The following is a 23,412-nucleotide window of genomic DNA, read 5'->3' on the forward strand; positions in this document are numbered from 1 at the left end:
GGTTTAAACCTGATCCCAACACCAACGCACTAGCCCACTGCGCCACACGCCTCCAAACCTTGAAAACGTTTTTTTTAAAGGATTTTTAGGCATAATAGCCCAGTTTCATAACACATATATGTATGTAATAATAGTAATAGTATTGTATAAAAAAATATATAAATGAGTAAACATTTACAAAATAAATAAATATGTACGTTTTTACAAAAATAAAAGTAGAAATACATAATAGATATATAATAATGTGTGTTCTGTTTTTGTTCTCTTAATTTATACATAGGCCTACATTCATTCATTTATTTATTGTAATATGTATTAATTTCTTCTTATATTTATTCCTGTATTTATGTTTTACTCATGTCATGTTCTGTCCTCCATACCTATGTGCTCGTTGTGCGCATAAAGGTACACATTTGCTCCAACTCACAGCAAGAGATATTAGAAATATAACATAATTAATGCTGTCAAAATTATCGCGTTAACGGCGGTAATTCATTTTTTTAATTAATTGTGTTAAAATATGTAACGCATTTAACGCATTCGCAGAATGGCCCGCCCCATACGTGCCACCAGTGGCAGCGCCAGGGTATGGCTGGGGTAGGCTGCACCCATACCAAGAAATGGCTTAGCCCCACCATGAAACATGATGTTAAAGTAAGGAAAATAAAGTCCGCCAACTCGCGCGGAGTAAATTGCACAGACAGCAGTTAGTAAGATTTCAGCAGCTGGAAATACCGAAGACCAGAAACGGTTTTGAATTTTTTTGTCACGTAGTGATCGTCTTCTCAATAGAACATCTTTGATAATGTCTTCTGGCCAATCAGAATCAAGATAACAGCGTGTTGTTGTTGCAGGAAGTCCCGACTGAGAATACTTTTGCGGTAGTACATCTCAGGCTATACGTGTTGATAGAAATCAACACGTAATGAAATAAGACCCCACGGTTTGATGATTGATAGGTGTGTGGGCTGTCTTTCATTTTGACACACAGAACAATGTTATAATAAACATACATACATACTGTATGTTAAATTGATATATCCGCCTTCTTTCATTAATCTTTCCATTCCCAACAATATACATAAATAAATGGCATATTTTGGACATAGTTCGAATGGTGATTAATCATGATTAATTAATTTTTAAGCTGTGATTAATCTGATTAAACATTGTAATCGCTTGACAGCCCTAAATATAATTCGTTTTACACATTGGTGGTCCAGAGGTCTATGCAATCTTGTCTTCTGATATGCTGATGTTATATCTGGAGAAACATTTCTCCACCACCATTTCTTAGAAAGTGACGCCCATGCTGAATACAATACACAGCAGCCATTTAAAGACAACATCATATATAAAGCTAACTTGTCGTTATGTTTATGTTTTATTACGTTCCTTATGATTGATACAAATCCTAATAATGTGTTTAAATATGTCTAGCTGGCCAATATGTGTTACTATTTACATTTGGAATGAATTTCAGCCACATGTACGGTAACAGATGCAACAGGTTATAGTTTCCGAGGAGCACCTGAAGGCATCACACGTCTCGGTGGTGCCAGCACGGTGCCCACCCACCCACGCACGCACGCGCGCACACACACACACACACACACACACACACACACACACACACACACACACACACACACACACACACTCCCCTTGAGATAGAAGTGAAAGCCAACGCCCCTCTGTCAGCTCCTTAAACCCTCCCTTTCTCCTCCCTTGCTCCCTCCACAAACACTCTCACAAACACTCTGAAAGCAGCGTTTCTACGGAGCTGGTGTGGTCGTGACTGAACATTTCCCAGAGATTTATACCTCGGAGAAGTTGATTCATCCGGAAAAAACCTCCCCACAGAGGGACTACTAATCCTCCTGTTGCTCCGATACATTTCTTATTCTACGCGCGTCGGTTTTCTGGGCAGAAAGGCTCCAACACGAACACACACTCGGTGTTTTGATACATTTTACAACATGGGAGATACAGACGCAGCCAGCACCGGGGCCAACTGCCTGGAGAAGCTGAAGGGTTACGTGAACACACAGAAGGGAATGATCCTGGCTGCAGAAATAGTAAGTTCACTGAACCTCTGCAAACTGTGGAGCTACTGTTGTCCCTGCGAGATGTTCAAACCTGCTCATTGTGTGTGTGTGTGTGTGTGTGTGTGTGTGTGTGTGTGTGTGTGTGTGTGTGTGTGTGTGTGTGTGTGTGTGTGTGTGTGTGTGTGTGTGTGTGTGTGTGTGTGTGTGTGTGTGGTGTGTGTGTGTGTGTGTGTGTGTGTGTGTGTGTGTGTGTGTGTGTGTGTGTGTGTGTGTGTGTGTGTGTGTGTGTGTGTGTGTGTGTGTGTGTGTGTGTGTGTGTGTGTGTGTGTGTGTGTGTGTGTGTGTGTGTGTGTGTGTGTGTGTGTGTGTGTGTGTGTGTGTGTGTGTGTGTGTGTGTGGGGCTAGCATTGCAACCAATTCATAGTTCATACATAGTAAAGTGGTTTAATGAAGCCTACATATTGATTTTTGTCTTACTATTGGGCAGGGTCGGACAACAAACTTAAGTACATAAAGCCAACTCAAGTACGATTTTGATGTACTTTATTTCGTATCTAAAATAGAGCAATTATTATAGTAACCCGCTACTTTGTAGATTTAGGCGGATTAATAGGTTAATTTCGGTGATTATTATTATTACAAAAATAAATCAACTAATGAATTATGATGTGTTATTATAGGTTTAAGTACCAAGTAGTATAAGTACTCAAAATAAACCCACGTTTACCAAAGCTATGAACACATTAATGGCTCAATAATTGTATGTAGCCTATATCATCTGACATGGGCCATACTGCGTAGTAAGTAGTTTTACTTGTGCTACTTAAGTGTATTTTGTACTTTTACTTGAGTACTACCTTGAATACATGACTTATCCTGTAGTATCGCTACTTGAACTGAAGTACTTCTTCTCCTACCTTCGTCCAGTGGTGGAAAGTAACTAAGTACATTTACAGAAGTACACATTTGAGGTATTTGACTTGACTATTTCCATTTTCCGCTCCTATACTTTTACTTCACTGTAAGTTGCAGGCAACCTTAGCCTATCACGCGCTAGCCGATAGAAGAACAAGTGTTACATAGTGATGTCACTATGTTCTGTAAACAAAGGAGTCCAATTGAGGCGTTTCAGGCAGGGGGGAGAGGCAACACAGGGATTTAAGCCTTTGCAGACCATTTACATGCACTAAAAGTTAAACCTATATAAACACACCAGAGGAAAGGGGAAACCCCCAAAGGATAGTAGGGCCTCTTTACTACTAAAAATATCTAGTGATTATATATGTTTACTATTTATATATTATTTTGAACACATGGCCATTCTACGCAATGAGTTATATTGGTATACACCCTTAAAGTTTAATTTAATGCCAATCCTTTTGCACTTTCACTTGAATGCAGGACTTTCACTTGTCGAGTATTTCTAAACCGTGGTATTACTACTTTCCCTTAATCACAAGGGCCAAATACTTTTCCCAGCACTGGTATTTGGCTATTTTCATCGTGAAAGCAGTCTTGTTCCTGCAGCATGTGGTCTGGGGGGTGGGGGGTCAGGCTCAGGGGTTAAGGGTTTCCACCTGTCACTCCTGGAGCTCCACCGTTTTCTCATTTGGCACCAAAGAGCCAAATGCTGAGCGTTAATGGCACATGAAGGAGGTCATGTGGGCGAACCAGGCCACGTGACGGCGGCCGTGTCCTCATTATTACCACAGCCTCAATAAGGTGAAGAGCAAATCACTGTCCTGCTGGTCGAAAGGACCATAAAGTGGGTTTCCCCCGACTTGGCTTTACGTATCTCCTCCTAGGCGGAAGCAGAATCATCAGGTTGTGTGTGTGTGTGTGTGTGTGTGTGTGTGTGTGTGTGTGTGTGTGTGTGTGTGTGTGTGTGTGTGTGTGTGTGTGTGTGTGTGTGTGTGTGTGTGTGTGTGTGTGTGTGTGTGTGTGTGTGTGTGTGTGTGTGTGTGTGTGTGTGTGTGTGTGTGTGTGTGTGTGTGTGTGTGTGTGTGTGTGTGTGTGTGTGTGTGTGTGTGTGTGTGTGTGTGTGTGTGTGTGTGTGTGTGTGTGTGTGTGTGTGTGTGTGTGTGTGTGTGTGTGTGTGTGTGTGTGTGTGTGTGTGTGTGTGTGTGTGTGTGTGTGTGTGTGTGTGTGTGTGTGTGTGTGTGTGTGTGTGTGTGTGTGTGTGTGTGTGTGTTCTTCCTGTCTGGGAGGATGTTTTGTTTATACTGCCCTTGACCAACATTTTGTGTTTGCATTTCTCAGTGGTGTGTTCACTCGACACACGACTTGCTTGCAGACGGGAAGAAGTTTTACATCAGGGAAAGAAGCAATGCAAATGTGTAAAAACACTCCGTAACAAATGGAAATTCTACATTTTAGAATTGCGCTTAAATTAAAGTACAAAATGGGCCTCCAAATACACTCAAAGTACCTTAAGTATTAGTTAAACTTATGTGGTATGGCTCATTTCAATATCATATGCATTACAATCTGTAATATTATATATGTATCGATGCATTATTGAGTTCCTCACTTCAGTGCTCAACCTGGTAGAAGTGAGGTTTACTCGAATACTGCTGGGTGAGCTTAACCTTAAACTGGAGCTTATTTTGTTTACTATATACTGCCAAGTGTTTACAGTATATAGTAGTCGTGTGTAATTCACCAACAGACCCATACAGTTCACCTAATATATCATTATAAATTTATTGTTTTATGTTTTTGCCTTTGATCAGATAGTACAGCCAAAGAAGAGGGGACAACTCTAAATTACATGTTTAATGTATTATAATTATTTTAATTATATTTCCCTTTTTTTGTACTTATGTTACTATAAATATTTGTATTCTATTTTCTATTATTTTTCTTTTCTTTCCTTTTTTAAAAGGGGTCACAAACCCCAATTTTATCCGGGGAAAAACAAGTGCAATAGTAGCTACATTTTAGCAGTAAAAAGTAGGGATGCTCCGATCGCCAATTTCGGGGCCGATCGCTGGAATCAGTATCGGCCGATACCGCCGAGTGGGCGGGGCCTAAATGGAAGATTTAAACATCACTTTAAATCTTCCATTTTAAAGTGATGTTTAAACTCAGTTAATGCTCATTCACTGGAGCTTAAAACAACAAACAACAATCAATACATTCAAATTATGTACATTATTCAAGTTCACATTCACTTTGGAGAATAACACGGGAGAAATGAGCGGAAGCGCTCTCTTTTCCTCTCTCTCTCTCTCTCCTGACAGCCGGTCAGTGTCTCATGCAGCTCACTGATCCAGTAATGAGTGACCCGACAGTGAAGAATAAATATATGTGTAACTAGTGTAGCTTGTTCCAGAGGTAGATAAAACAGCTAAGTGTGTTACGTCTAACTCTTGTGTGTCGCTCCGCTCACCGGTCCGTCACAGCGGGCGGAGCTGCAGGATTTCTGCTTCACGTTGCATACCGCCATTTTACTGTCTTTTTCAGACACCTTAAGATAATGCCAGACCGGTGAAGCCATTTTGGCGAGCTTGCTTTGCCGCACACAGAGAAAAGTGTCATGTATTTTACATCATGCGATCGGCATGTTTAGAGAGCACCGATCGATCGGTAGAGAGTGAGTATCTATCGATCGATCGGTGCATCCCTAGTAAAAAGTACAATATTGAGATATAGAGCAGTATACGTGTAATATATAGATAATAGTACAGTATGACATGTACATTCCAACAGTGCTCACTTTACCAGGAAACCTTCACTAAATTTCTGCATTTTTATAAATATATTTTTTTATCATGATCTCGTTCTCACAGTGGCTTACTGAGGGTGTTTCTCAATGTCGAGGAAGGCTGCTCCAGAGCCACTATTTCAAGCATACTACGTCATCGAGTCCTGCCGAAGGACTGTTCCAATGTCCAGCATACTTGGAATTCTACCGAGGCCGGCGTACTTCGTAGCGAGAAATTTCGAGGCTGCACATGTGTAGACTCCGCGGTCTTAAAATTCCCACAATGCTTTGCGCACGGACCAATTTCCAAATCTTTGGCGGCTTCTTGCCTCGCTTCTGAAGCAAGTGACTCGGAAGACGTGTGCTACCAAGCAAGCGTCCTCGACATTGAGAAACACCCAGTGTTAAACTACCCTTCATTTAACTTCCTCAGTTTTTACAAGTAAAGTAAAGAAGGTCCTCACGTCTCAAAGGACTCAGGGTGTTTCTCAATGTCGAGGAGGCTTCCTTGGTAGGACATGTCCCTCGGAGTCAGGTCCTTCAGAAGCGATGCAAGAATCCTTCCTAGCCTCGGAAAACGAAGAATGGTGGAACAGGCTAACAGGTGTGCGTCATATGCGAGGCCCCGCCTTAAATGGAGCGCCATTTCCGCCAAAGATTTTGGAAATTGGTCCGTGCGCAAAGCATTGTGGGGATTTTAAGACCGCGGAGGATACACATGTGCAGCCTCGAAATTTCCCGCAACGAAGGACGCCGGCCTCGGTAGAATTCCAAGGATCCTGGACATTGGAACAGTCCTTCGGTGGGACTCGATGACGTAGCATCCTTGAAATAGTGGCTCTGGAGCAGCTTTACTCAACATTGAGAAACACCCTCAGTATATCTCAGCTGTCGGTCGCAGGTCCTCCCACTGTTACTTTGTTTTTTGTTTTTTTAGCCTTAATGGAATTTCCAGGCTGTGTGTGAAGTTTGTCCCCGGGAACCAAGAATGTGTGGACTCACACACACACACACATACACATACACATACACATACACATACACATACACCTCTCACCCATAGCTTCAAGCTTCACTGGACACCAATGGAGTCTCCAACACTGTGCTTAAGTACACGTTTGAGGTACTTGTACTTCCCTTCAGTATATTCACTTCATGCTACTACTTTATACTTTTCTTCCACTACATATTGGAGGCGAATATTGATGATTGAATATATCATGATGCAGGACTGTACTACTCGTCGACACAGTATTTAATAATGTGTAAGTGAAATGCCTTCACATGTATTTGTTTGTGAAAAAACATGAAAATCAAGTATTCTTTATTCATATTAAAGGTAATGTTGTGGAAATAGCTATTCTGTGTACTTAATATTTATATTACTTCAGCTTTTTACTATTTTATTTGAAATAATTTTAATAATCTGATTTATAAAAATGTAATTTATCCCCAGGAGAACATTGGTGTTGGTAACAGTTGCTTGAATATAATACAATTAAATAAAATATATTGAAATAAAGATAATAATTTGAAATCATATATTAAGGGATTAGCTTCTTTGCCGATTTAAAAAAATAATATAACTAAATAAAAATCAGCTAATAAGTTACGATATACAGTATTAGTATAGGTCAAGCTACCATACAGTAATTCAACTAAAACACACTTTTACTTGTTTGCTTGTGTTTGCATTTCTCAGCGGTGTGTTCACTCGACACACGACTTGCTTGCAGACGGGAAGAAGTTTTACATCAGGGAAAGAAGCAATGCAAATGTGTAAAAACACTCCGTATCAAATGGAAATTCTACATTTTAGAATTGCGCTTAAGTAAAAGTACAAAATGGGCCTCCAAATACACTCAAAGTACATTAAGTATGAGTTAAACTGGTGTGGTATGGCTCATTTCAATATCATATGCATTACAATCTTTAATATTATATATGTATCGATGTATCGATGCATTGTTGAGTTCCTCACTTCAGTGCTCAACCTGGTAGAAGTGAGGTTTACTCGAATACCGCTGGGTGACCTTAACCTGTATTTACCAGCTTCAACATTAAAGTGATTACTTCATTAATGCATGAATAGTTTGGATGTTTATTGTTTTGTAGAGATGATCCGATGAAGTGATCGGGGATCGGAGCCGATCACGTGATTTTGAAAAGATCGGAATCGGGAGAAAAAAATCGGGGATCGGGATTTTTTAAAAATTTTTAAAAAAAAATTAATTTAATGTTGCAAAACAAAAATGACCATGTTCACGTCTTAAATTCATCCTGAGGACTTAGTTTTGGTTTAAAATGACACAACATCATGTATGTGTTGCTTTCTTTGGGCTTGTTTTCAGACCTGGTTGCTTATTTCTCTGAAATCTGGCAACAGAGTGGGCGCAGTGTCTAATAGTAGCAGTAAGCCAACGAGAGGCTACGTTCAGCTGGTGACTCGGGAGTCGGAACAGAGAAAATGTCAGGAGTTTGGAAGTATTATAAAGTTGAAAGCGAAGGCAGTGTAACAGCCAGATGCAATGTTTGCAAGAAGGTGGTTCCGCGTGGTGGAAAGAACAGAGCTACGTTCAACACGACCAATCTAATACGCTACCTGAGAAACAAACAACAACAACAACAACACTGCGAGTACACAGCGGCCACTCAGGTAACAGCACTGAAACAACCGACACTTTCAGAGACTTTCAAAAGGAAAGAGAAACTGCCCCAGAACAGAGACAAGGCCAAACAATAACAGCCAAGATAGCTGACTTCATCGCGTTGGATGACCAGCCGTTATCTGTTACCTTTTTTCTCTCTTAATGCATTGCATAAAGATCGGATCGGGAAAAGTCGGTATCGGCAGATTGTCGGAATCGGATCGGGAGCAAAAAAAGTGATGGGGACATCCCTATTGTTTTGTATTACCTGATTTTGATTATGAATTCAGGACGTACACTTCTAACTGAGTATCCTACCTACACCCTTGTTGCTCTCCCCGAGGTTTCTCCCATGTTCCCCTTTAAACTGTGGGGTTTCTCCGGAAGTGTTTCCTTGTACGACGTGAGGGTCTAAGGACAGAGGGTCTAAGGACAGAGGGTCTAAGGACAGAGGGTGTCGTATTGTCATACTGATATTCTGTACACACTGTGAAGACCACTGAGACAAATGTGATATTGGTGATATTGGGCTATATAAATAAACATTGATTGATTGACCCTAGTTCTACTACTTTCACTTAAGTGTTTGAGTACTTCTTCCTCTACACTCATTAGTGTGTGGTTTCCTCTGCCACTCGTCTTCTCTGAGGAAGCGAAAGGAAGTCCTCACTGACGGTGCATGTCTGAAATAGTTTACAGTGCAGGAGAGGGAGGAAGGCAAACAGGAAGGCAGATAGCATTACTGCTCGTTATGTCTGACCTAACGGGGAATTTTAAAAGGATAGTTTGGATGTGTTTTAATTGGGGTGGGGTACTTTTACAGTCGGTGTATGAGCTACAGTAGATCCAGCTTGTAGAAGAAGAGCCTCTTCAAGACTCCATTGAAAAAAAACAAGTTATTTTATATTCCTAGAACACAGGAGTTGCTGGTCTTCTGCTGCCTTAAACGAGTCGTTAGTTTGTGGTTTTGTTTAAAAAGGACATCATGTTCAGGTTCCTATCAGTATGTAGTGTCTCTACTTTAAAGAGTCCTCTCCTGCTGATGTTCAGGTGTATATCAGTATGTAGTGTCTCTACTTTAAAGAGTCCTCTCCTGCTGATGTTCAGGTGTATGTCAGTATGTAGTGTCTCTTCTTTAAAGAGTCCTCTCCTGCTGATGTTCAGGTGTTTATCAGTATGTAGTGTCTCTACTTTAAAGAGTCCTCTCCTGCTGATGTTCAGGTGTATATCAGTATGTAGTGTCTCTACTTTAAAGAGTCCTCTCCTGCTGATGTTCAGGTGTATATCAGTATGTAGTGTCTCTACTTTAAAGTAGGGATGCCAGCGATTATTCGATTATTCGAATATTCGTTACAGTCTCCATAATCGAATATTATTTTTAAAAATCGATTTTATTTATATATATTTTTTTTATTATTTAAATTTTTTTTATTATTATTTATGTTTTTTTTTTTTTTTTCTGGCTTAGTTTCAACCAAAATATATATATATATATATATATATATATATATATATATATATATATATGTATATGCTAATAATAGTAATGGTATTAATAATTGTAAATGGCCATTGGTCACACCACCAGTTTGTTTTACTGTAAACTTGGAGGAAGCCTGCGTGCAGAGCAGACTGCTGCTGCAGCAGCTACACACCGACCCCACCCCCGCCCCCCCCTCCCTCTCTCGTGCGACAAAAGATGAACAAAGCGGCAGGTAAAAAGAGTTCCTCCTCGTGGAACTACTTCGAACTTACAAGTCCAAAGGAAGTTAAATGCAAGCTCTGCGAAAAGACGTTGGTCTATCACAGCTCAACCTCAACAATGCGTTCGCATTTGAGTGCGAAGCACGCCAAAGAGGTTACAGAGAAAGACGCAGCACAGCTGGCCATTACCAACTTCACTTCAAGGCCACGTCGTTGTGATGACATGCTTGTTTGTTGTTTGTACTGTTAAACATGTTACAGTAAAGACAACAACGGAATTCCTTTTGTCTGATTTTTTTTTTTTTTCATCAGTATGTAGTGTCTCTACTTTAAAGAGTCCTATCCTGCTGATGTTCAGGTGTATATCAGTATGTAGTGTCTCTACTTTAAAGAGTCCTCTCCTGCTGATGTTCAGGTGTATATCAGTATGTAGTGTCTCCATGCTTTAATGTTCAGAAAGCTCTTTATTTCTCTCATACTGTCTGTGCTGCAGCACCTCTTTTCACCCTCTGTCTGAAACCAGAGCCCAGTCTGTTCTGATCGGTTAGCTGGTCGGCTCTGTTGTGATTGGTCAACCGCTTAGAGATGTCCCGCCCCTTAGCCTATCACGTACAATGTGTTGGAGCGCTTGCCGATAGAAGTGCCAGTGTTACATAGTGATGTCACTCTGTTCCAGAAGTAAACAAAGGAGTCTAATGGAGGCGTTTCATTTTCGTAGCCTTTGCAGACCATTGACATGCACACAAACCGATGCAACACACTACAGGAGAGGGAAACCCCAAATACCTTGGTGTGGCCTCTTTAAGTTTCCCAGCTAACGAGCCAAAAGTCTGCAGGAATGATTCAGCGAGCTGTGACAACATGTTTCCACTTCTTGTTAGATGACATTTTGAGTCTTTTATTCTGGCTGTCTTCAGGCATGACTTTACGTGAACATGTTGAAGCTTCACAACATCGTCACACCCCGTGCAGAACAAACTCCTGTGTGCCATTCAGCCGGTAGAGATGAGTCGCGTGAGTCATGCTCAGAGTTGATCTTTCGCCCCGTGGTTGATAGCATGAATGCAAAGTGGTGACATGACTGGAGAGCTTGTTTTAGAGCTATTGAAGAAAGGGAACGTGTGGTAGATGGATTTTCCGGATAATGACTAAACTGAACGTTCCATGTTGCTCTAAGCACACATGGTGCTCGCTTTACCGAGCCGCGGAAAGTGTGAAAAAACGGCCCAAATTGTGAGTGACTTCCCTAGCAACGGTTGCTGTTTGGTGTGTATCTGCACCGTGGACACGCAGCTCTTGGCTCTCATGTTGCTGCTGCCGACTATAATTAGCCGAATCATTTCCCTCCAGTCACTTTTTAAAAGAGCGGCTCATTATACTGATGTGATCCTCCGCTGTGGGGAAAACATTGGCTGCACAGTTAGAGGACTTTAATAGAAATGACTGAATTGGCTAGTAGTGCAATATTCAAAGGCAGAATTAACAATATTTGGTAAATGAAAAATATATGAAACTATACACTTTAATTTCTTATGTTTATCTTAATATTTGTTGTTTTTTCTTTTGTATTGAACATTTCACTTTAACTTCTCATGTTTAAAAAACAATTACATTTTATTTTATCTTTTTATTGCATATTCTTATTTTAACTTATGTTTTGCATAAATATTTGTATTTATTTATTTTATTTGTATTTATTCTATTATTTTTTTATATTTTCATTGCATATTCTTCCAACCTAAAATGCAAAATGCACTTTTTGATGTCTTTTATATAAATATGTGTCCCCGGTGTGTCGGGGAACTCACGCAGCGTCAGAAAATAAAACCCTCTCTCTTTTCCTCCGTACCCAAATCTTTTAAAAACGGGGGTACAACGAGCGGATACAGATTTGCTGCCGATCTGACGTCAAATCGGCAGCGGACCCACAGAAAGTTGCTATCAGAAACAATGCCTGATGTGTTTTGGACGTAATCTCGTCTTTGTTTACATTAGCATCGCTAACACTCAGAGCTAACCTGTACTGGAGAGCACATGTGTTTTTTAAAAAGCAAGACATAAAAAAGGAACTCATCTTGTGATAAACCCGCAAGATAAAAAGCATTTGAGCTCCATACTGTTTCAGAAATAATCCTTGATGTGGTTTAGAACAGGATGGCGTTTTATCACAGCAGAATTTAACTTTATCTCCGGTAGAATTCTGATCAGGCATTAGCTCCGCCTCCTCTATTTTTATTTTCAAGCTAAGGACCCAAGATCCTCGTTTCTCTAACAGGGCTGCAAAAGAGGGGTTTGAGCAGCAGTAGGCGTGGCTACAACGGGTGATCTGTTTGGTATGTTAAGCAAAACACTTCACAGACATGTTTCGTATAGGTATGGCGCTACAATATGTTTCCAATACAGCATGATAGGTCCACTTTAAACATAAATCTATGCAATGAAGATACATAGAAGGGGGATATTGGTAGTGGACTGAGTTTGCTTTGTTATTACATTTTTGATAATAAGGAAGCAAAAGAGATCATTTCCTTTAAATATTGTGTATCAATTGGAATATCAGTCAAAATGTATTAACATGATTTCATGGAATAGCAGAAAACAATAAAATATTCCAAAAGTTATCAACAGATAACCACTCAGTAAACGTAAGGCAGAAATAACACAACATTTACAAATAAATAAATATGTAAACAAAACGCTGACAGGACAAATAAAAGGGGGATATTTCTAAGTAAAAGTGTAAATAATCTAAATGATTAATGTCCTCCGTTTGGCGCTCCTTGTTTCAACATCTCGGCGGCTCTTCTTCTTCTTCTGAGGGTCTCTTGTGAGCAGAGGGTGTTTCTCTGACCCGGCTGCACAGAGCCTCTTTGTGCAGCCGGTGCCAGGCTCCAGAACACATGAAGCTCTGATGCATCGGGCCGTGTGTGTGTGGGTGTGTGTGTGTGTGTAACAGTTGTGAGTGGGGGGGCAGCAGAGTGACAGATGTAATGCTGTCAGTTGCATCGTGTGTGTGTGCTACATTCAGACGGCACAGATTTCACACTCTGAGGTGTCGGAAAATATATCTTTGCCAAACACTTCATCGCTATAATCTGAACCAGAATCAGGTTTATTGACTCACGCCTTCGGGGGCCGTGCCTTCAGTGTCGCTGCCCCCCCCCCCCCCCCCCTGGAACTCCCTCCCTGCTGAAATCCGTAACGCCCCGTCTCTGAACATCTTCAAATCAACCCTGAAAACTAATCTGTTCAACATAGCCTTCCAACATTAACTCCCCCCCCCCCCCATTGTCGCAATGGGTTAATGAAAGGCGCTATGTCAATCAAAGTTATTATTATTATTATTATTATTATTATTATTATTACCAAGTAGAATTACATTTATACAGAATCTGCTTTGGTACATGTTGGTATGACACACACACACACACACACACACACACACACACACACACACACACACACACACACACACACACACACACACACAGTAAAATGGGTTGTGAAGTAAAAGCAAATAAAGAACTTCTATCAAAACTATTGTAAAATACTATTTTAAAATAAAAAGTACAACATTTTGATCATTTAATTCAACTACTATTATACATTTGATGTACGATGTACAATGTGTTAAATGCTGATACAGTATGTGCAGAGAAATGCCGGGTAAGAAGAGTCAACAGTGGAAACAAATTACGTTTCAATTTGCTGTTTAAAAACCGCCATGATAAAGAAATTAGTCGATTAAAAGAAACTTAATTTGCAACTATTTCTCATGATTTTAATTACGTTTTCAAACAAATCTGTTGATTTTACTGTATTCTTTTTTAAAAATATAATATATTGTAATAAATATGACATGTTTGCTATATTCAGAACAGGGCCTTTCACACAAAGAACAATTATAAACACCCTTGAGTTTAAGAAATACAATAAATCTGCAGATTAATTACAAATAAAATGGTCCTTAGTTGCAGCTCTTACGTCACATGCACAGACGTCACAGTGTCAGAGCATACATGTGGAGGTCAGAGTGGAGGAAGCTGTGTTTAAGGACAGTAACATGATGTAGTGGGTAGACCTCCACTCCCCCACAGCTGCCATGTGTCCCCGTGTGAATGCTTCTACCCACGCTCTTCGACAATAGCTCGATAGAAAATAACCCGTGGCCCTGGTTCTGTTCAGGGTCGTGGGCTGCCTCGGTTTATGATGTCTGAACGCTGGCAGCTTCTCAGCGTTTCAGAGGAATGCACCGAGAGGAATGCAGGCAGACTTTTTCCCTCATATGGAAGAATCGGACGAGGATGGCACAAACAAACACATGCTGTTAATCTCGGAAGGAGCGGCGCACACATAGTTCTCCCCTGGCAGAGTCTGTGTGAAGAGGCTGGAACAGTGACGCTCTGTGTGGACGACTGACTGTCCGACTGGCCTTTGAAACTGAGCATGGAGAGGATTGGTGCTTTACAGCTGTTCTATCAAGAGAGCGGCACCGTCTCATAGTGGAGAAATATTAGTCTTGTTCCTATCTGGCCTTACTCTTATAGGAAGACCTAACCGTGTTGCCTCGAGGCTGCATGGCTTCACAGTGGACAAAGAATCAAAGAAAATAGGTTTTATGATCTGGAGAAAAGTATTACTTTTGCACCAGAAGCAATCGAGTGGTGCAGGAAGTAAGTTAGCATGTTACCACTTCCTGTTCCCTGGTCTCAGAGCCAATGGGATCTCTCCATAGGGTTTAGGAAAATATCTGGAACTAAGGTCTGTGGTTGAGACACATTGAAGAGACGGGTCACGTTTTGTTCTACGACATTAAATCATCAGCAGGGACCCCACTGGGGATTTCTGAAGAGTTGACGTGTCTGAAAAACGATGGTTGAATACCAAGTGGCTGAATAGGACTCCAGAAGTCGTGGAGGCCGTTGTACGTCATTACGCCGAACACGTGAACACTCCTCTGAGTTAGTTTCTGTTCTGCTTGAAAGCAAGTCCCTGCCTCCTGCAGAGTGTTCAAACTAACGCTTCAACTCGTTCCATCTAGAATCTGTGTTTGAATCTGGATCTGAAGTCGGCGTGACGTTGAAGCAGCGACCCTGCTGTAGCTCCTTTATAGCATAACGTTAGCATTTAGCTTCTGGGGACTAGATTTACGATTAGAAAATGATAAAAGTAGGGCAGACATGTGGAGATCATCCAGCTGAACAAAACGTGTATTTATCAAACAGGTTCGTTTTCCATAGACCTTATTTCGAGCTATTTTCTAAAATCCTATGGAGAGATCCCATTGGCTCTGAGACGAGGGAACAGGAAGTGGTGAAATGCTAACCCACTTCCGGGTTTTAGGCCTTGTCACTGCACCGCTCTATTGCAGGCACGAGTTGCACAAGCATACGACGGTTCACCTCAAGTGTTTTAAATATCATATCTGTAGTTTTTTGGGGAAGTATGTACAACCAGGCAAATGACACGTGGATTATTCTGCAGAAGTAGTGTGAAAGTTTGTATGAAGGATGTTTTCATATTGTTTTGTTCTCTTAAAATGAAGCCCCATTAACTTAAATGTTTCCAAAAGTATTTTTTAAGTCTTTCCATTCTTCTTTCACCGGGGATCTACATCTGATCAATGGTCAACAATCCAATAGCATCATTGTTTGCCTTTATTTTGAAATTCAACTTTATTTAGAAAGATACTTTCAGACACGCCTTTATTTTTGAAAACCCCATGCATCCAATCAAATAGTAGTTACCATATTCAAATGTGTGGCATCTGCAAGTACTGTAGAGCAGGGGTTCCCAACCCCCGGGCCGCGGAGGTGTTACTGCCGGGCCGCGGAGGTGTTACTGCCGGGCCGCGGAGGTGTTACTGACATCAAAACGCATTTTAATGGCCAAATTAACCTTAAAATAGGCATTTTTCCACCGAGAATAACACGAAGGACAGCCATTGTTGTTGATCACGTGGTCTGGGAGCTGTTGCAGCGTCCATAGCAACCACCTTAGCAACCATGAATGTGTACACATTCATGAAGTAATCTTCGTCATAACTAGCAAACTAAACATCATGTACATGTACTGCACAAATAATCAGAAATAAAAACTCATTACTCGCATAAAATGAGATCAAAACGCATTTTAATGGCCAAATGAACCTTAAAATAGGCATTATGAAGGTCCATGGGACGCCCTGCCCGTAGAAGCCTGACGGGCAAAGGGTCCGCTGTCCGCAATGAAGGTCTATGGGACGCCCTGCCCGTAGAAAATGACGGGAAAGGGGTACCCTGTACGTAATATAGCGACGGGGAGGGGCCGTGTGTGTGTGTGTGTGTGTGTGTGTGTGTGTGTGTGTGTGTGTGTGTGTGTGTGTGTGTGTGTGTGTGTGTGTGTGTGTGTGTGTGTGTGTGTGTGTGTGTGTGTGTGTGTGTGTGTGTGTGTGTGTGTAGTGTGTGTGTGTGTGTGTGTGTGTGTGTGTGTGTGTGTGTGTGTGTGTAGTGTGTGTGTGTGTGTGTGTGTGTGTGTGTGTGTGTGTGTGTGTGTGTGTGTGTGTGTGTGTGTGTGTGTGTGTGTGTGTGTGTGTGTGTGTGTGTGTGTGTGTGTGTGTGTGTGTGTGTGTGTGTGTGTGTGTGTGTGTGTGTGTGTGTGTGTGTGTGTGTGTGTGTGTGTGTGTGTGTGTGTGTGTGTGTGTTCGGAACGAACGTCACTTTCATAATATCTTCTGAAAACAAATGCCAGACACACACCCTTCATAATGCGCCTTCTCCTCGTTTTCCCATCACTGGATTATTCGTAAATCATACAAACAAAACCAAAACGTTGATTTATCTGTTTTCCCGTTTTGGTTTAAAAACTGAATGACGTCGGTTTTCCGAAAAACCAAAAAACGACACCGGTTCTTTTTTAAACGTTGTTAATGTTTTGGGTGCATATTGTTCTAGTGTTTGTTCAGGCTGTTACTTGTTGCTGCTGCTGGAGAGTAAATATTAAAATCAGTTAAAATTGACAGCCGGTCCGCGATTTTGTTTTAATGTATCTGCCGGCCCCTGGCTCCATGACGGTTCCGACCCGCTGTGGAGAAGCTGTCTTGACTAATTCAGGTTCAGCAACTTCTATAAACACAACTACTTTTTATGACAAAACATTTCCCTTCACGTACCCGGGGATATCTGCCCCGTTCTCAGAAGCGTGCATTGATCTGTTCGTGGTCCCTTCCCCACCCTGTCCTCTCTTCAGGTCGTCAGCTTGATCGTCATCATCTGCTTCGCGTCCTCTCACTACGGAGGATACTCCGCGGTGCCCATCTGCGAGATGATCGTATCCATCCTCTTCTTCGTCATCTTCATGATGGAGATCGACAAGCAGATCCTCGTGGTCAACTGGGTCTGGACCGTGAGTGCTACACACACACACACACACACACACACACACAGAACCCTGATTTATATTTAACTCGGTTCAGACAAAAAACATGATTTAATCGATTTAACGTATTCACTGACCTGAAGAGTGTTATTGTGCGTGCACACACATAGCGCACACACACACACATAACACACACACACACACATAGCACACACACACACACACACACATAACACGCACACATAGCGCACACACACACACACACACACACACACACACGCACACACAGTTAAACAACACTTTGTGTTAGAAAAGTCTCCCTGGTCCCCGGCTTGAGCTTCAACCTCAGGACCCATGTATCTGTGATCCTCTCCAGAAAGGAAGGAGTCATCACATACAGAGCATCAGCTAGTTCCTGAGCAGTGTCCTTCACTTGCTGATATCCAAGAGAGGGAGTCACACAGTCACAAGATGGAGGAATACAAAGCAGTATTCAATGTTTACTTCAGATTAGCTCCACGTCAGAAATGAGCATGCTTGATGTCTCTCTCCATAGAGGCTGAGTCATCATGTTAATCACATAGCTATCATCTGCCTCAAACAGTCCTGATGCTCTTCCAGGTCATCACACATCCTGTCATGTTCACAGCTACAGTTGGGATACCTCTGTTAGCATGCTACTCTCATGTTGGAAGATACTTTCAGTGTGTTATCTTGTCCTTCTGTTCAGGATCTGATCCGTGCCACTATCGGAGCCGTGCTCTACATCGTCGTCACCCTGGTGTCGGTGATTGGAGGATCCGGTGACGGCGCTCGCATTGCAGGCGGGGTCAGTGAAGCAGCCTTGAGATTAAAACTGGAACCGTTTTACTGCTTGCTTTGACAATCATTACCGATGAATCAGCGTTTATGGAGGTGTGGAAACGTATAACGGATGAAACGATCCGACTGTTCCGTGGAAGGCTCTGAGTCAGAGTTGAGTAATACGACAATCTGAAATCTCACGCTTCCTTCCTGTTTTAGTGGAGGAAGCATCACAAGACTTCTGTCACAATCTCACAGAAAGTCTACGACGTGTTTACGAGAGATGAGCATCTGTTCTCAAGCAGGTTACATTTTAGTTTTGCAATGGCTGCAGGAAGTGAGGAAAATATGCATCCATTGTATTGGACTATTTTCTATATTTTCAAGATTATGCAAAAAAAAGCGTTGCATATAAAAAAAGGAAATTATATTCGACAGTCTTTTGTTCAATAAATTGAGCATTAAACTGAACACAAAAGGCAACAATATAAAAGAACAATATCTCAATCAGGAGAGACTTATTCCGCGAGTTTGATAGCATATTTATTGCCCGAGGGGTAATATACATTTTGGGTCTAGACACTGGTGCTGGTGAAGTGCTGAAGGGTCCTTAATGATGAGGGTTCTTCGGGGCTAGCCTGGCCCTGGCCCCGATGACTGGAGGTGGAGGAGGTGGGTGTCATCAGTTCTCTGAACGATGCTGGCGAGGGAGAGAAGAGCAGATGTAAACGTTGTGACGGGACTGATTGGTGATTGGTCTACTGGGGGTATGATACGACGCGCCCTTGCTTATTGAAGGAAGCTGAACCTTGAATCAGGGGATGGCAAGTTCGAGTCCCACTGCAGTCTGCATGTCGTTGAGTCCCTGAGACACTTCACCGCAAATTTCTCCTGTGGGGATTGCCCACAGTATTGAGTACGATATACTTTATTGTCCCCGTGAGGACATTTGTTCTGGACTCCGTCTGTAAGTCGCTTTGGATAAAAGCGTCTAACAAGTGACATGTAATGTAATGGAAGGGCGAGTGAGTGAGAGAGAATTGTGATTGAGAGCGTGGGAAACGGTCTCCCTGAGCTTCATAAACATTTTTACAGGAGCTGATTTCTACTTCAACTTTAAAAATAATTTTTAGAAATGTCTATCGCGAGGATGAGAGCAAACGTTTTAAAGCAGGTCTGGCATTATCATAGCTAGTGATGCACGGTGTGAGGGGAAACAAATTGCTGTTTCAAAAAATAAAAGTTGAAAGAAATGTCCAGCATTCTTTTATTGACCGAATAGAACAGAAGATGCACCAATTAATACAAAATACAAGTTTGATGATTACATTTTGAAAGTGCCGTTTCAAGCATGTTTGAATGTATTGTAGCTATGGATGCACGATATGATGAAATGATGCATTACAATGCGGCTCAAATTCTTTGTATGGATTGAGCATCGGCCTGAACTCAAAAGGACGCAATCAAAACAGAAAGATAGATAGGGATGCAGATATCAGTCAAATATGCAATACAATTGTTGAATACATCTTTTATCATTCTTCTTATCAGCTAAGTATTTGGGACCTTTGGTCGAACGAATGAAGACGTGAAACCTCCAGCTTTCCTTACAGTTTAGTTGAGAGACCCCTAGTGGCCGCTATTTACATATTGTGCATTTAACCAACAGTGATGTGTTCAATGTGACTCGTTCATTTGAGCATTACTGCCATAATGTGTCTTCACCTGGAAAGCAAGGTTTCAAGCAGGTTTGATTTTACTGTAGCTACGAATGATGGGTACAATGAGAACATATGTAATAACAATACCGCTTGCAATACATGTATTATCAATGTATGTTCAGTTTTCTGCTAGAATACTAAAAACACAAAATGCACCAGTGAGAAAATAATCACAATAACATTTTAAAGTGCGTTTTTCTACTCCCTTTCAAGTCATGAATATAGAGGATGCGAAAAAGAGAGACAAGAGAGGAAGTAATTTAGAGTGCAGGGAAGCCAGAGGCAGAGTGGGAGGCAGAAAGCCACTGATTGTATTATGAATGCAATCGGAGATACTCAACCAGCCTCATGGAAAGAAGCTGCAAAGACGACTCTGTGCTCTCTGATATTGTGATGGACTGTTTTTGTTCTGTTGTTGCTTTTCGGTTTTACAGATACGTTTCATGCAAATAACATTTAAGTGGTTTTTTTCTAGAGACCTGTTCTGACTCTGATGTTTGATCCTCAGGTTTTCGGTCTGATCGCGGGTCTGCTGTTTGCCTACGACACCTACACCATCTTCCTGCACATCAAGGGCACCAGGCAGCACACGGCAGCCTCCACCGGTGAGAGAAACCACGTGTTTGATACGTTATTTTGCAAACAAGACGAGATCAGTCGTCTAAATTATTCACTCGCAACATTCATTTCAAAATCAAACATTAAAAAAAAGCGTTATTTATTTTTAAATGTTACTAACAACTGCAAAAGAAAGTGTGAATATATTTGTATAATTTGATGAAACTGAAACCATTTTGAATCGAAATGTTCCTGTTCTCCACAAATATATAAACGATTATATTCAGAAAGTAATCCAATCGTTAACAGGAGATTATTATTTTTTAGAATTCCGATTAAGTTAATTGCATTGATATATTATCTCCTTTTTCCATACAGAAGAAAGAGTTTAAACCTCTGCCAGGACTGAAGAGGACTGTGTGCAGAATGGAGGCGTGGATCAGAGAGGACGACGGACAGTGAAAATCAAGAGGTCTCAGCTTAATGCCGCTGTACGCTGTGGACGGTACTGAACATCTGTGCCTGCACATCTGTGCCTGCACATCAACCTGTACTCCAACCTCAATAGAGTGGTGCAGGAAGGAGTCCTAACACCCAGAAATTAGTTAGCATTTTAGCACTCCCCGTTCCCTCGTCGCAAAGTCACGTTTTTTTTTTCTGTTTTTGTTAGAAGCCTGAAATAAGGTCTGTGGTTAACACAAGCTGAAGGGATTTTAAAGAGGACCTATTATGCTTTTAGGGGGTCTTCCCTTTCCTGGAGATTCTCATCCACCCCCCCCCCCCCTCAGGAACATTATGAAATCACTATGTAACACTCGCGATCCTATTGGCTAGCGCTCAGACACATAGACTAAGGGGCGGGACATCTCTAAGCGGTTGACCAATCACAACAGAGTCAGCCAGCTAACCAATCAGAGCAGACTGGGCTCTGGTTTCAGACAGAGGGTGAAAAGAGGTGCTGCAGCACAGGAAGTACGAGACAAATAAAGAGCTTTTTGAACATTAAAACATGGAGACATGTCCCAGTAGAGACACAAAATAAGAACCTAAGAATTGGGCCCATCAAATACGTCGGTTAATAGCCACTGGTGAATTAAAAAACATGGTTGCTAATACGTGTCTAAATTAGACTTCGCCTTAGCCGCCTTTAGCTTAGCGGTGGTGATGAGAAGTCATGTGACCGTCCTCAATAACCTTTTTACTTCTGGGGATTGCGTTTAAGTTTCAGCTATTAAAAAAGTAGAGTCAATATTCGGAGTTTATCCTGCTGAACAAAACATGTAAGAATACTTTCTGCAATATTCCAAAATCCCATTGACTTTGACTTTGAGTCGAGGGAACCAGGGAGATGCTGCCTTCAGGGTCGGACTACACAAATACGTCTTCACTGCACCACTCAATGTACCTCTGATTAAGAAAGGGAAACTGTACATACTAGGCAATGGTTGTTTAATACACATGTCTCCTGTTAATGGACCGCTGTAGTAGTTTTACACGTGGATGGGTAGTTTAGGTGTAACATCGTAATTCAGTGTTTCCAGTGGTTTGCCAAACACTGTTATCTAATCTTTGCTCTTTAGAGTGTGTACGGTGCCTTAAAGTCAAATTAACCAGTTTCTTCTTCTTATATTCTTGAAGTGTCCTCCAGTCATTCGTCAGCAGTATTCTGGCTGCACTAATTCAGTATCCGTTAACACGTTCCTCATTTTAAGCACAGTGTCATCCTCCACTTTGATTTTTGCTCAGGTTGTTTTATTTTCTTCCTTTTTTAATGTGCAAAATAGTTTTCTTTTAACATTTTTTACAGTCCAGTAGTGAAATAAACTTTCTTTTTGAAGAGGCACACAGAAAGAGGAACAATAGGTAGAATTTTCTGATGTGAATGTCACAGTTTTAATACTCTCTGTAACCGTTTCCTCTTCCCTTTCGTGGTTATTTAAGTAAAACGTTGCCTTGTTATGATTATCATTTTTTTTCTAACATGCTTTACAAGAGTCTGCCGTTTGTAATTTCTAAATTCAAAGCAGCCTTGCTTTGGGAAATAAAAGCCATTGTTACTACAAAGAAAATCTGTGTTTGTGCTTTTATATTGTTCACTTAGAAAACCAACAATGTTATAATAATATTAAATGAAATAAACAAAAAACATATAACACGTTTTTAATGTATAAGTACTCAAGACAAAAAAATAATAACTTTAAGCAAACAAACAATTAAAACAAAATGTTTTCATTTTGAGAAACAACAACGTTTTGCATTAAGAAATAATCTGTTCATTTTTTACAAGAAACCCATTTGGAAATGTTAATACCACATTGTTTAAAGGGGACCTATCCTGCAAAATGCACTTTTTGATGTGTTTTATACATAAACATGTGTCCCCGGCGTCAGAAAATAAAACCCCCTCTCTTTTCCTCCGTACCCAAATCTCTAAAAACGGGGAACAACGGAGCTGATCCAGATTTGCGTCCGATATGACGTGATATCTGAAATGTGGACCCACGGCCCAATCAGAAAAGTTGCTATCAGAAACAATGCCCGACTGTTTTGGACGTAATATGGTCGGTGTTTACATTAGCATCGCTAACACTCAGAGCTAACCTGTACTGGAGAGCATGTGTGTGAAGAAGCAGGAAGTAGAAAGGAACTCACCTTGTGGTGTAACCGGCAAGAGAGAAAGCCTTTGAGCTCCAGACTGTTTCAGAGAGAATCCTTGGTAATCCATGATATGGCGTTTCAGTAGCTGCCGGGTCCCGCATGAGCTCAGACCCCTCCTTTTTTATTTGTTATCAACACTTCATAGACATGTTTTGCTATATATATATATATATTTTTATATATCCGAGAGCTATGCTAAGGCCTAAAAA

General features: G+C 41.2%; 1 protein-coding gene across 1 annotated transcript; it reads left to right on the forward strand.

Annotated features, from left to right (window-relative positions):
• Window positions 1-1,655: 1,655 nt before the first annotated feature.
• On the forward strand, window positions 1,656-22,614 carry plp2b (proteolipid protein 2b). The gene is made up of 5 exons (XM_034088226.2): window positions 1,656-2,078; window positions 17,334-17,489; window positions 18,193-18,291; window positions 20,496-20,592; window positions 20,924-22,614. Exons 1-5 carry the CDS (start codon window positions 1,980-1,982, stop codon window positions 20,935-20,937), a joined length of 465 nt encoding a protein of 154 aa, XP_033944117.1. The 5' UTR covers window positions 1,656-1,979; the 3' UTR covers window positions 20,938-22,614.
• Window positions 22,615-23,412: the final 798 nt, after the last annotated feature.

Source organism: Pseudochaenichthys georgianus, chromosome 7 (genome assembly GCF_902827115.2).
Source record: "Pseudochaenichthys georgianus chromosome 7, fPseGeo1.2, whole genome shotgun sequence".
Classification (NCBI taxonomy): domain Eukaryota; kingdom Metazoa; phylum Chordata; class Actinopteri; order Perciformes; family Channichthyidae; genus Pseudochaenichthys; species Pseudochaenichthys georgianus.